Here is a 14,049-nt window from a genome sequence, read left to right as displayed (position 1 = left end):
AGAATTTTATACATTGTTGTACCGCAAAATAACTGAAAAATTAAGTACAGAGTATCGCTATTCTGATTCAGAAATCAGAATGCATTTGAACTTGATTTCTTTGTCTACGATTTACGTACAAATCGACAAACCGCAATAATGTGCGATCCATTTTATTATTTTAAATACGGAGTTAATCATGTATTATACTTTTACAAAAGGGTTCAAGTCAAATAAGGTCTTATATCTTCTCAAAAATATTTGCACAAAACCTTTTAAAATAATGTTTGCAACATATTCATTATTAATTTAACACATTAAATGTGTTAACCATTATTTATACTCTGCTTATTTATGTAACTGTACCTTTATATTGCTTGTAGTTTTTAAGATTAACATTTATGCGTTTATAAATTATTGAGATGTATGATTTTGTGGTTATCAAATTTATAAATCCCAGTAATTAATAAACGAATGTTTGAAAATAGCGCTCTTTGAGTAAGCGCTTGGCCTCTCTTTTTTATTTCGTAATTTAACTTTACCGATTATTAGAGTGTTCCTTCAAATTACGCCCTCCAGTAGCGCCATCTAGATTTCATTCATTTTGGTTGAACACTTTTTACACACAAAATTACTTCTTCTTATATTATCACTCCATAAGCTGTGTTTTGCTATTTACGCGCCTTTTACTATTCCCATCTCTAAGGCGGCAAGTTTTGAAACGAGGAAATACTAACATAAGCCAAGTAGTGTGACTGTTTGATATCCTAACTTGATTATAACAATATAATTATTATGTATATAGTTTTTTTATCTATGCAAAGGAAAATCATGACTAAAGATTTTATAAAATTTTATGAAAGCCAAGATATGTAATATACTGTATACTATAATACAATTCTTAAAGTTTTAGAAATTCTTCATTTTTTAAAATATTTATAAAATTACCATTAATTATTTTTAATGATTATGATTTGTTCATGTATACAGGTGTCTATGTACCTAATAGTTAAAGTCAAATTTAGCCGGTCTGCAACCTCAATACAACGATAAGTAATACCTATTGTGTAAATAAAAACATTGAAATTATTTAATTTCTTTTATTTTGAATATCAAAACTGTAATAAATATGAGAATTATCTTAGAAATAAATTCAGAATTAATGGTAATTAGCTAAAAATAAAAAACTTGTTCTTATCAAGAACAATGTATTTCGTCACTGTCATCTCCACAGTCGTCGCGGCCATCGCACTTAGCTCCAAGTGGTACACATCGTCGATTTTTACACTGCATTTCATGAGTTCTACAAGCAATATCGCAACCCTGTGGTTCATCGCTTTCATCGGCACAATCTGCTAACCCGTCACAAAACCTTGACGAAAGTATACACTGTCCGTCTGTACATGTAAATTGATCTTCCGGACATTCTGTAAAACAAAACAATATTTTTTTTATTTAGATATAATTTCCTTCAACGAAAGTGCCAAATTTTTTATAAATTTTAATAGGTATGCCTTATATTTCTATATTTATCAATTTTATAGGAAGTAGCAAATAAAAAGCCCCGTTAGGTGAGCGAGCACATTCGTAACCCAGTTTTGTGGGTTACTGAACGGTATTACAATGCTTTACATTACATGTTAAATTCAAGATTAAGAACCTTATATTTTATAATATATTAAATATTATATTTATTACAAATAATGTAATAAAAAGATAGATAGGCCTTTACAAATACATATTTATATCATCTTCTACAACTTAAATCATGCAACAAAACATTTTTTTTATCACAAAACTACTTTTTTGTTATTAACAACTATTTGACAATACTAAGCTAAAAACCTATTCGTCGTGTTAAGGAAATTAAATTGTTCGCACCCATAGTACAATTGAGTTCATCATATCCATCCCAGCAATCAATAAATCCGTCGCATTTTTTTTTCTTCGGAAAGCAAGATATGGAATGGCCACATCGGAATTGTTTGGTTAAATCACATTCTGGAAATGAAAACAAAACTTTATTGGTGTAAAATTACTTACTTATTTAAAATATTAGCGATAGAGAAAGATAATATTAATTGCATATACCGAGTTAAGATAAATGTAGTTTATAATTCATTAAAAATATATATGTATAGATTTTATACCACAATGCATTTCATCAGAACGGTCATAACACTGTATGGATCCATCGCATCGCGCTTCTGAAGGTACGCAAAAGCCATTCCGGCAACGCCAATCTTGAGACGAACATGACACTTGTGTTATTAAACGGCAAACACGTACTCCACGACTTTTATCAACGAGTTGGCAAGCTTCTGTTTCCATTGCACATAGTCCACCACAACCTAAAAAAATATATAAGTTAAAGCAAACATAACGTAAAGGAACTTATTAGTTTTATTAATCTTTAATTTATGTTTTATTTAATGTCTTAGTACCATCAACCAACCGGATCACCCTTCAAACCGAAACACAGTTATACAAATTATTAATTTTTGGTGTTCGAATTAACACTAAGTGCTATGGTACCAGACTCAGGCCTGAATAAAGTATGAATAAAGTGAAGTAATGAATATTTTTTTTTATTAATTAAAAAAATAAATAACGGTATCGTATTGTGAACACATTAGATTTTAGGCGCAGCAAAAAGTTTATTTTTTATAATATTTTCCCTGTAAAATAAATTATACAAACTTCCTTCCTTTTTCGTGTCATGGCCAAAAAAAGTGAGTAAATTAAGTACCTTGCGATAATACATATTTAAATGGCAATAAAATTGTCATTTATTACCTATTCGGATTTTGCGACATTTGATTATAATTGAATACATTGTTAAGACCTAAGATTTATATGATTACATAAATATTACCAATATCTTATTATTACCTGTTGGATCATCCATGTCAATAGCCTGTTTGCAAATCGATGTTCCACTTATCTCGTCTAACATACATACTTCATTTGTTTGGCACGAACAAAAACTATTTGATATATTTCTGTTTAAAATTTCTTTCTTACTACTTCTTTCTTTTATCTTTTGATAGTCCTTCGGATACATTTTAATATTTTTTCGTATTTTTAAAATGATATTGCTTATAATAGAATTATTTTTTGTTGTTGACCATAGGGACGCTTCAGTTGTGTATATTTCTTCGTTAGCTTCTGTATCGAGGGGTACAAATAAGTCTGTATAAAAATTCACAACAGCCGACGAATTTTCATTTTCATTAATATCTATAGTATCTCTTGGCACTAAAGTTGTACTGTTATCATTTTTCGCTTGGGAGAAATTTAATGTAGTAAAATTGACTAAAACCAAACTTATTATTACTATTGCTATTATCATCACAATAATTGAGCAGGCTTGTATTTGTGTCCGCCTTTTTTTTGTACTTTCAGTCAAAGACCAGTTAACTACACACCCAATGCCTTTCAGGCTCTTTCTCAGTCTTCTTTGATTTATATTTGTAGTTCTCATATCATGTTGAGCACTTCTATATTTATGGCGAAAACTACTATCGATTTGTCTAGATATTGTTGGAATATGTTGTATAAAATCATCACTGTTTATGCTTATGTCATTAATTGATGCCTTTATATTAGAACAGTTGCCTAAATTATTAGAATCATCTATATAACTCTTATAAATATTGTTTCTCTGTGTTTCTGACCTTGTTGGTTGTGCGTCTAATTTTGGTGTGGAATAATTATTTGGTAAGAAAATATTTTCTGGGGGCGTAATTCCATAACTTCTTATCTTGCCTCTACAAGTGTAACAATATTTTGCTATTTTATTATCCTTACAAGGTGCGTTTATAATGGCTTGTCTTAGATTGCTATTTGCCCAAAGATGCGAACAATATAGTGTATTCCAATTGGAAGATTCATCAAGCGCACAACTTGATTGAGCCGCGTTTTCGCCAAAGTTACTCGTTAATGTCATTGTATCAAAATAAATGGCATCATTTTTTCGCAAGATTTTCTACATGCCACCTGCAAAATAATTATTATGAATTACAAATACACACATACAAATATACACAGATCATTGGTGTATTTGATATTTTGAAATGTATTCAATTAAAAAAAGAAAAGAGTCGAAGACATGATTATATGAATTAATGTTGTACACGCTATTTCCTTTAAAAAAACATCACTCGAGTAATGCCTGTTTTTTCTCATTGCCAATATTTATATTTCCACTTCCAACTAGGCTTACAGCTTGGTCAAGTATAGGTCAAATGACCGGGGTCTTACATCGTTTGGGTCTTTAGGGTATTAGGGTGAGTATCTGTAAGCCTAGGATTAAAATCGTCATTTGAAAGTGATTATTTTGTTTTAAAATATGAAAAGATATTGAGTAATTATTTATACTTTTATTTTCAATAACAACTCAAATAGAATAATAATAGTCATAGCTTGTAGCAACACTTTTATCTAAGTATTTTAATAATATATCGTTTGATATATTTATCGCACGCGGCTACTTGATATCGTCTTCATAAAAGGTAAACGACCATTTGTTTCACTTTGCGTGTCCACTGTTCGTAATTCGATCTTTACAATTTCAATTAAATGCGTAAGTATTTATAAGTCTTTAAGTAATACTGCTCTAACCGAGCAAGATTCTTAAATATATTTTTACTTTTAAGTTTCAGAGAGATTAACATTTTAGAATTAGCTATTTACTCATATTAAAAATAAAAAAATAATTATAATAAAAGGGTTTTAATTGTAATGTTTTATTAATACAATGCTTTTTAAAGCTCAAATAATGTACCTACTGTTATTATGTTATGCTTCTATGCTAAATTCGTATGTACTACTTCTATGTTAATATTCGCTAAAAATACATAATAATAATAATAATGTCCTCCAGACTGATTTCGGCCACGGCGGCCAATCCCAAGAGAGATTAACCAACTACGCAGGAGATATTATAGTGCACAAGTGTGTGCGCAAACATAGGTTCACAATCTATTCCCTAACTCTCATAATCCGATGGGACGGCAATCCGACACGACCGGAAAGAGTTCAGGAGCAGGACCAACGGCTTTACGTGCTTTCCAAGGCATGGGAGTGTACACGCTTCCAACTTCCAGACTCCGGACTGCTACTGAGAATTTTCTGTCAGGAAATCCCAATAACTTTTTATTGGCCCGACCTGGGAATTGAACCCAGGACCTCCGGGTCTGCGGCCTTACATCAAGACACTAGACCAACGAGGCAGTCAAAAATACATAATAAAGATAAAAAAGTATGAATGTACCAGTTTCAAATTCTAAAAGGGTTATGTTTGTTTTTATAGTAATAAATGAGGGCAAGCGAATTATGCCATTATGGTATTGCACAAGAAACAGAAAATTATTTATAGATAATATTTCACACCATAAAAATACTTTTATGTTCATTAGCTTTTTGTTAAAAAACAAGTTGTTACTTACCTTCGTTAGGAGTAAACAAAAATTCAAAAGCTCTTAATATATTAAAAATAAATAAAAATCTATATGCCAGGGACTATTCGAACCTGACTAGCACTTTATTGATTAAGTTAATAAATGACAAAAAAAAGCAACAAAAAAGGTTACAAGAATATCTTCATGCAAATTTATCTATTTAATCAATTAATTAATTATATATGTAATAAGTTAAAAAAGTTTAGACTGATCTTACATTTCATATTTTTTCAATGATATACCAAATGTGAGGATAACAACGGTTGTTCCAAATAAACGGTGTTCATTTAAATAATGTTTTCCACTTAATGCTATTTACATTTGTTTTGTAAACTTTAATTTTATATTTTTTTTATAATTTATTTTTTATACTACGAACGAACGAGTGTCATTACTTTATGTTTAAATTAGGTAAAATTTATACTACAAATATAATAATCTACGTCGCTTCTGGTGATCGAGATAAGGACCCTAATTTATTTCAATACTAAAAAGCTTTCTAGGTCATTTAAAAATTTGGATATTTGAATATCTAATTTTTTAAATGTGGTTTCTGAAATTTGCATAATAATAATAATAATATTAATTTTATAACTTACTTGCATAGGGATGAATGGGGTCAATTCACAATATTGAACTCATATAAACGTCTTTACAGAAAGAATACTTTAAATACGATAAGGTGCTGTATAGCGGTGTGCCATGTATCGGACTACCGTTGCCGCTGACAACGTCTAAACAACTTTGAACCAACACCAGCACCCTGAGTACCGTAACCGATGTGTAAAAGAGACGTAAACATAATTCATTATTGGTTAGATAAAGAAAAATAATAGGGTTAGCAGCGTATGGTGCGCTCTAAGTCCTCCCGTGTTCACCCAAGAGTAACAGTCTGTAACTGAACGAACATCTGCTCCCTTCACAGCCCTTCTTAATGTTCTTACATACACAGGTATATAAAGTAGTTGCAAGATATAATGGACAAAAGTGTCTAACTAACACAACTCGTCCATAAAAAAAGATACATATATACTAGATAAAACATTACTATATATATACTAGATAACTTGAAAGAATATGTTTTTTTAAAGGAATAGTATAAAGCATATGTATTTTGATTACAACATTTGAAAACATAAATGTTTTTATATAACGCTCTAAAAATATTTATATGGATTCCAGAATTTTATATATACATAAATGTGAAGCCCTAATGCCTATTTAAATTGTTATGCTATATATTTTAATAAAAATATATTTTTTAAATGTGTCACTGAAGTAAATTATATACATAGTATTAGAAATAATAAGATATTATAAAATATGATAAAAACATTTTGTCTCTTAGTTTTATCTAAATCTGGAAGAATTATCTTTTGCTTTTGAGTACTAATTCAAATAAAAGAATATATATATGACGTTTTAATTCGTGTTAATTTTTAATATGCTTATGATTTTCTAACTACTAGATATATTATAGCTATATTACGTACTTAGACTTTTATGTATGATGAGCATTGGACACCGAGAAGTTGAATTATTTATCTAAGTATATCTGAATTCATTTGCGTGCCAAGCAGGCGTATCTTAGTTCGTTGTTGCCACGAGGTACCACCGTGGCACAGGTGCCTCTGCGTTATGCATCCCGTGGATGCAGCCGCAGTCTCCATCACTGTAATGCGACTGGTGCGTCGGTGTCTACGACACGTAACCGAAGGTAGGCACAACTCTCACTGCGCGCGCCGCGTGCGGTTGTGGACGCTCGCCCACACTTCGACAGTTTTACGCTTAATAAAGTCAGTGTTCTGGCACATAGCCATCCGTATGCGCGTAACTTCGTAAACCGCGCAAAATTTCTCTCGAAATTAGTATGTGAATGCGATTTTTTTAAATTGTTCTACACGAAAATCAGTGAAATGTTATTGTTGGCGTACTGATCAGCACGCTTATTACTTCTCTACGATTTCGAACAACCTTCATGAGGAGATAATTGGTTGTTTATAATTTGCTAAAGTGAGGTGAGCATAATAGATTTCATAAAGTAATTTGTAATTTCATTTAACTGAGTCTGCTGACAATTGTCGTGATCGTGACTGTCAAGATGCTTAGTGGTTAACATAACTTAATATAACATATCTATTTTCCAGGCAAGTTAAAGTTATTGTGTTGATTTTTTAGAGATCGTATTCGTTGTAACTTTCAATTAAATATAAAACACTATTTATGTTAAATACATGTATGTATATGAGCGATTTTTTTAATATATAAATACAACAGTAAATTTTATTAGGTTTTTAATATTAGTAGTAAAAATATGTTGCAGGTTTTTAAAAATAAAAAGTCATGTAATTACTTCCTGAAACAATAAATATGATTTTATTATGTAAATAGTACTAAACAAATAAGTAATTAAAATTTTAAGTATGTTTTATATTTTGTAAACCAAAAAAAATGTGAATTTATGATGGCAAAATTTAGGTTATTTTGATTTTAATATAATATTTTGTAAATATACTTTAAAAAAGTGTCATCAATGTGCGAGTAGGCCAGTAGAGTTATGTCCTACTTTTGATACTAATCGAAACGACATCAAGTGACGAAGTGAATGAAGGCTTTCCGTGTCGGTTTATTGCCTGATGTTTTTTTTTTTTATTTTGACGTTGAAGTAACAATTAATCCATAATGATTGTCATATATTATAATAGACTAGTTTACCATCACACTTTTAACGTTACGCATTTTAATTGTATACGCTTGGAGTTTTTTTTAATATGATTTATAAAAATTATATTGATTCTTTATATTTTTTACATATAAAGTCTTATTTATTTGACATATTTATTGAATGACATATTTAGATGAATGTAAAAAAGGTATAAATTAACTTTCAACCGCTTTATTCGAGTATATTTTGGAATTACTTAGAATATTTGATCATAACTAAAATTTTCTAACAGTAATGTAGTTTACTTTTAATGTGAAATTTAAACATACCTCCTTAGAGTATCGTAGTTTAAAGAATGTCATTATGACTGTCATTTTCATGAAGAAAAGTTTCGCTTATTCAGTATATAGTTAAAGTTAATAAATGAGTAAATAAATAAATAATAACAATACATCTTCGAGGCAAAAGATTCCACTATTTCCATTCACTTTTGAGGTCATGTATACAGTTGATTACATTGTTTAAAAAAAATGTAAATGTAAAAAGTTGTGTAAAATCATTTTCTTTACACAATCCGAATTTCCGAATCGTTTGCTATTTAATTAAAATCAAATCTTTATGTTATACATAACACATTACAATCTCTTCTAAAATATCCGTTATGTACCTTGCCGCAGCCAGGAACCTATTATCACTGATGTGTAGGTCCATGCATGCTCCTATGTAAATACCTAAACAATACATTACTGACCTTATTTTATTAGACTCTCTTTTAACGAAATCACACTGAGTGTATATCACGGTTCGTCGCCATATTTTGACTCTAACAACTTTGTTTATGACAAAAATTTGATTCCTCAATGAAGAGTAGGTATTCTTCACTTATCATAATCACAATTTAGATGAAAGCCTATAAATGTCTGCCAAGCTTCTCGATGATCTGTCTATTGTAGTAGACTTTTATAGGGCCAGGGGCATTAGAAGGGTCGCTATTCCGCATTAAATCTTTAACTTGAAGTTTTGGTGCCCAATGTTAATTGTCAAATTTTCAGAAACTTATTCCTCATCTTAGAATAAATCAAAAAGAGATTTCTCAGCACTGTGCTCGTAATAAACCACGTATAAGGTATAATTTATTTATTTATTTATTTATTTTTTATATAGAATAGGAAGGTGGACGAGCATATGAGCCACCTGATGGTAAGTGGTTACCAAACGCCCTTAGACATTCGCATTGTAAGAAATGTCAACCATCGCTTATAGCCAATGCGCCACCAACCTTGGGAACTAAGATTTTATGTCCCTTGTGCCTGTAATTACACTGGCTCACTCACCCTTCAAACCGGAACACAACAATATCAAGTATTGCTGTTTTGCGGTAGAATAGATGAGTGGGTGGTACCTACCCAGACGAGCTTGCACAAAGCTCTACCACCAGTAGATATAGTTTACATGAGCGAAATTAGGCTTAAAATTTCAAAGTAATTTTGGGCTTAAATAATGAAACTATGGTGATTTCTGAAATCACATATCTAAACGTCACATAATTTTAAATATAGTTTTCCTAGAATATAAATAATATTAAGAGAGTATTGAGAGTCATTAGTAACAGTAACAGCCTGTTAATGTCCTACTGCTGGACACATGCAGGTTTCCTCACGATGTTTTCCTTCACCGTCAAGCACGAGATGAATTATAAACACAAATTAAGCACATGAAAATTCAGTGGTGCTTGCCCGGGTTTGAACCCACGATCATCGGTTAAGATTCACGCGTTCTAACCACTAGGCTATCTCGATTTTTTCGTCATTAGTGAAAAACTAAAAAGGCTCCGAAAATTTTCATGATTTCGTATTTGGTTCTATAGTCAGAATATAATGCCAAATACGCTCAACTTTTTTGCATGCAAATTAATTAATTTTTTTTTCAATAATTAACTAGCCCATAAATCTTTTATTGTTTTAATATAATTTAAACTTGGGGGTCACTTATGATCGAAAGTTGCCTAACATTTTAAGCAAATATATGATTCAGTTATAAGTTTCGTACCCAGTATTTTATAATAATTAAGAAATAAAAGTATTAGTAAAAGTATAATATAAATTACCTTATTACACTTGCTTTGTAATATTAGTATAGAATCTATATTAATAAGTTTGGAAAAAATCGATTTGAATGAATCGTTTCGTTACATTTTAGCCTATTAGCCTATTTACTGAGAAAGGCTCTATAACATTACGCTGCAACCCACGGAGGCGGAGTAGGTTATTGAAAATGCAGGTCCACTGTTGATATTTTCGTATTAACAAATTATTATTTATTTATTTATTATTATTATTTATTAATAAATAGCATATTAGGTGCCATCATTCACTTGACCTTTTTCCATTTATTTGAAATACGTTTATGTTATTTTGGCCAGTTGCCTGCCTGACGCCACCCGTCCTTGGGAATGTTTTTTTTTTTTGGTTTATTTATTTCCCGCTATCATACATTGTTCAGTTGGATAAATGGCAAATACTTATTTTTATTGCGATGACGTGATGTGATTAATAAAAAAAATAGTTATTACTTGAATAATTAAAAATATGTCTAGCCTACTTCGTCAGTAGATAAGAATAGCAAAAATGTTAAATACACTTTACTACCAATTAATCATACATTAACCCAGATAAACGAATAAAGGGTATAATTAAATCAATTTAGAGCAGTTCTGATTTATTATAATTATCCTTACACAAACATGAATGCGGGCCACATGAAGCACGTGCATTTCAACAATAGAGTTTTTAAACAAAAATAACTAATAATTTTTCGCTTGTACCTTGACTGGTAGATGAAGCGCTAATGTAGCTGTTAAAATATTAAATTGTCTAAAAATAATTTACATTATAACTAAACAGAAAAAATATTCTTATATTTTTTTTATTATTTAACGCATTTTTTATTATCTATATAAGAGCTATACCGCTCAAAATTATTTTACTTTATAAAGGAAAAAGGTTAGAAAAGTAAATTTTGTATTATTCGCAGAATAAAATGTTGTGTAATTATTTTAAGTTATAAAGAGAAAAAAATACAATTTTAGGTAATAATGGAGGTAATTTTGTAGAATTGTTGTAGAATAGATGATAGTATGTGCGTTTGTCACACAAACTACCACCTATTTCACTGTAAACGGCCTTTTACTTATCAATTACGAATTATATGTTTTATTTTATCTTGTTTACGCTTTAAATAAAATATCGGAATCGAATGATACATTTTTTAGAATACAATTTGTGAATGCCTTTTTCTCTTAAAAATAGCAATGAATATACGAACGCTGACTAAAATATGAATTAAAATAAAGAAAACGACATAATGTCAATAAGTAATATAAAACAAATACGGGAATTTAATTTGTTTACGCTTATAAAGTAACAGTAGCAAAAAGGTTTAGCCCTTAAAAGAAACTGCTTTAATATATCTGTCTATTTATTTTTTTCCGGAGGCACTGAGAGAAATAAGGATGCCATTTATCAATAATTTGTTTTCTTTTGATATAACATTTATCTATATATTTAGCTCGTTTCTTTGGTAGTAACAAATAACTATTTTTTACTGAGATAAAATGTCAAGCTCGTTTGTTATTAATCGTAAAATAAAGGATCGATTGCTATTTAGTAAAAATTTACTAAAGTATCAGAATCGAAATTTAAAGTAATGATAACTTTGTTTTTTTTTTATATATGCAAGTCAAGTTGTTCTCATTCCGAAACCTGTAGCCAACAGTGAATGTCGAATGTGCTACTTCGACTCCGCATTCAAGTCCTCTAAATATATTATATAACATATTATATTTAATAATATGTTTTTTTTTTAAATTAACTTGCGTCAAAGAAGTCTAAAGTGTTTTTTTTATTGTGCCATCCTTAGGCGAACCTACTTTCTTTGGCAGAACAAAGGAGGTTAACGGCGATTTTCGATGACTACAGAATTTCAACTAGGAATTGACTTTTAGTTATACATATATATCGCATCAAATGGGTTAAGCACGTAGTACAAAGGATTTATTATTAAATTGTTTTATTTCTGTGTTTACACAATATGCTTTGAAGTACTGTTTGCGAGGACATTGAAATTAAAAATATACTGTTGACTATCCCTTGAGAAATTTTTAAGTAAATGTTTAAATTTTTGCTGGCGGTAGGGCTTTATTCAAGCTCATCTGGGTAGGTACCACTCACTCATCAGATATTCTACCGCAAAACAGCAGTACTTGGTATTGTTGCGTTCCGGTTTGAAGGGTGAGTGAGCCAGTGTAATTACATGCACAAGGGACATAACATCTTAGTTCCCAAGGTTGGTGGTGCATTGGCGATGTACGCGATGGTTACTATTGCTTACAAATTGCTGCAAATGGCGTTCCACCATCACGTGTCCCATATGCTCATCCGCCTACCTACTCTATAAAAAATGTCATTCTTTACGAATAATATCACCTATTACAAGGTCAATGTTATTAGTTGTTGCAATCGAATAGTAATAGTAGTTATTTTTTATTCGTATTCCGTCAGATAGTTCATTATTGTCCGGTCTCAGGACTTGTTATTGAAACCATTACGATTAATTATTTTGAAATGTATTATATATCAGCAGTTTCGCTAGCGTGGTACATCATATTTTCCTTACAATTATTATACTTTATCTAATGAAAATCGTATGTTAGACTTTAAGAATTCATTCTATTTAAAGGACGTCATCCACTATTCATACGAATTTGGCCCAATTGTTTATATATCATAGAGTAGTTAATGATATGTTTAAGACAAGAAATCTTATAAGCTTTCAATGTATGAATTATGTAAAATCAATAAATATTCTAAAATTCATTAAAGTAACAATAATCACGAACTTTATACTCGCCTCGGTGGATTTTAGTAGAATTCGTCATGGTTAAAAAAAGTCACAAAATTGTTTTTACATTTTTTTTATTTATACTTCTAATGTTGTAGGTTATTGAGTCAAAAATTGGATCATTAATTACATTTACAAATGACTCTAGTACTGACTTGGGATTTTTTGTAAAACACATGCATTTTTTTATAATGATATTAAGATTTTGGCGCTCACTACATTGTCTTTTCGCGAAAATTCACACTCATTGTCGTTGCGGCTACAACGACTACGGAAAAAATAATTAGACGGCGGTTTAATTATTTATTACCATATGATAATTAAAAGACCTAGATACCAGAAAAAACTGTACTGACGAGCCAGTTGGCGTGGTTGGTGAATGCTTGCCTTTCACGCCGAAGGTTGTGGCTTCGATTCCCATCCAGGACAGATATTTATGTGCATGAACATGTCTGTTTGTCCTGAGTCTGGGACAAACAGACATGTAATTATCTATATAAGTATGTATTTACAAAAGAAAAATAGTATATGTAGTTGTCTGGTTTCCATAATACAAGCTCCGTACAAGCTTAATTTGGGATCAGATGGCCGTGTGTGAAAAATGTCCCAGCGTATTCATATAGCGATCGCGCACCGAGAGGACCGTGTAAGGGACGAGCGGGTGAAATCTATTTTTTTTTTCTTGTTCTTTGTTTATTATTACAAGTTTTTATATATGAATTAGACTGAAAGTCATAATTTCATTTCATTTTAAGTTTATTTACTCAGGTAGATTTGAATTTCTGCTGTTCTGGGATTATGTTGTAAAATAGTATACTATAGTATACTTAGCACCACAATAAAATTACTGATTCTGCATACTCAAGTAATAGGCATAATAAATTTGTATTAGTTTCATATATCAATGTTATGTTCATTATTCATTTTTTCATTGAGTGATTCATATTTTTTCGAAAATTATACTGTAGATTAAGTTTTAAAAGCAGTATTAATAAAAAGGAAAATTGCAGATAAATTACTTTATATAAAATCTACTATGCAAAT

At 30.2% G+C, this 14,049-nt stretch overlaps 2 protein-coding genes across 7 annotated transcripts in view; one reads left to right on the top strand and one right to left on the bottom strand.

The window, feature by feature from the left end:
* Window positions 1-1,074: 1,074 nt before the first annotated feature.
* LOC126779735 (atrial natriuretic peptide-converting enzyme-like) overlaps window positions 1,075-14,049 on the bottom strand; it is a 16,011-nt gene continuing 3,036 nt past the window's right edge. Inside the window, exons 1-5 of one of the 4 annotated variants that reach the window (XM_050504001.1) lie at window positions 6,935-7,100; window positions 2,872-3,978; window positions 2,130-2,330; window positions 1,861-1,980; window positions 1,075-1,406 (exon numbers count right to left, since the gene is read on the bottom strand). In XM_050504001.1, the coding sequence (XP_050359958.1) occupies window positions 1,177-1,406; window positions 1,861-1,980; window positions 2,130-2,330; window positions 2,872-3,928 (1,608 nt within the window). In that variant the 5' untranslated portion in view covers window positions 3,929-3,978; window positions 6,935-7,100 and the 3' untranslated portion in view covers window positions 1,075-1,176. Of the gene's footprint in view, window positions 1,407-1,860; window positions 1,981-2,129; window positions 2,331-2,871; window positions 3,979-4,769; window positions 5,170-6,040; window positions 6,402-6,934; window positions 7,101-14,049 lie in introns of those variants that run through there. The other 3 variants (XM_050503951.1, XM_050504093.1, XM_050503909.1) reach the window with 3 other exon arrangements.
* Window positions 7,195-14,049, top strand: part of LOC126779417 (sphingomyelin phosphodiesterase) — a 23,637-nt gene continuing 16,782 nt past the window's right edge. For all 3 annotated transcript variants that reach the window (XM_050503523.1, XM_050503613.1, XM_050503351.1), the window contains exon 1: window positions 7,195-7,459. The gene's annotated coding sequence lies outside the window, so the exon portion shown is untranslated. The remainder of the gene's footprint in view (window positions 7,460-14,049) is intronic.

Source organism: Nymphalis io, chromosome 1 (genome assembly GCF_905147045.1).
Source record: "Nymphalis io chromosome 1, ilAglIoxx1.1, whole genome shotgun sequence".
Classification (NCBI taxonomy): Eukaryota; Metazoa; Arthropoda; class Insecta; order Lepidoptera; family Nymphalidae; genus Nymphalis; species Nymphalis io.
The sequence above is the reverse complement of the archived record's forward strand: the minus strand, read 5'-3'. Positions and strand labels throughout refer to the sequence as shown.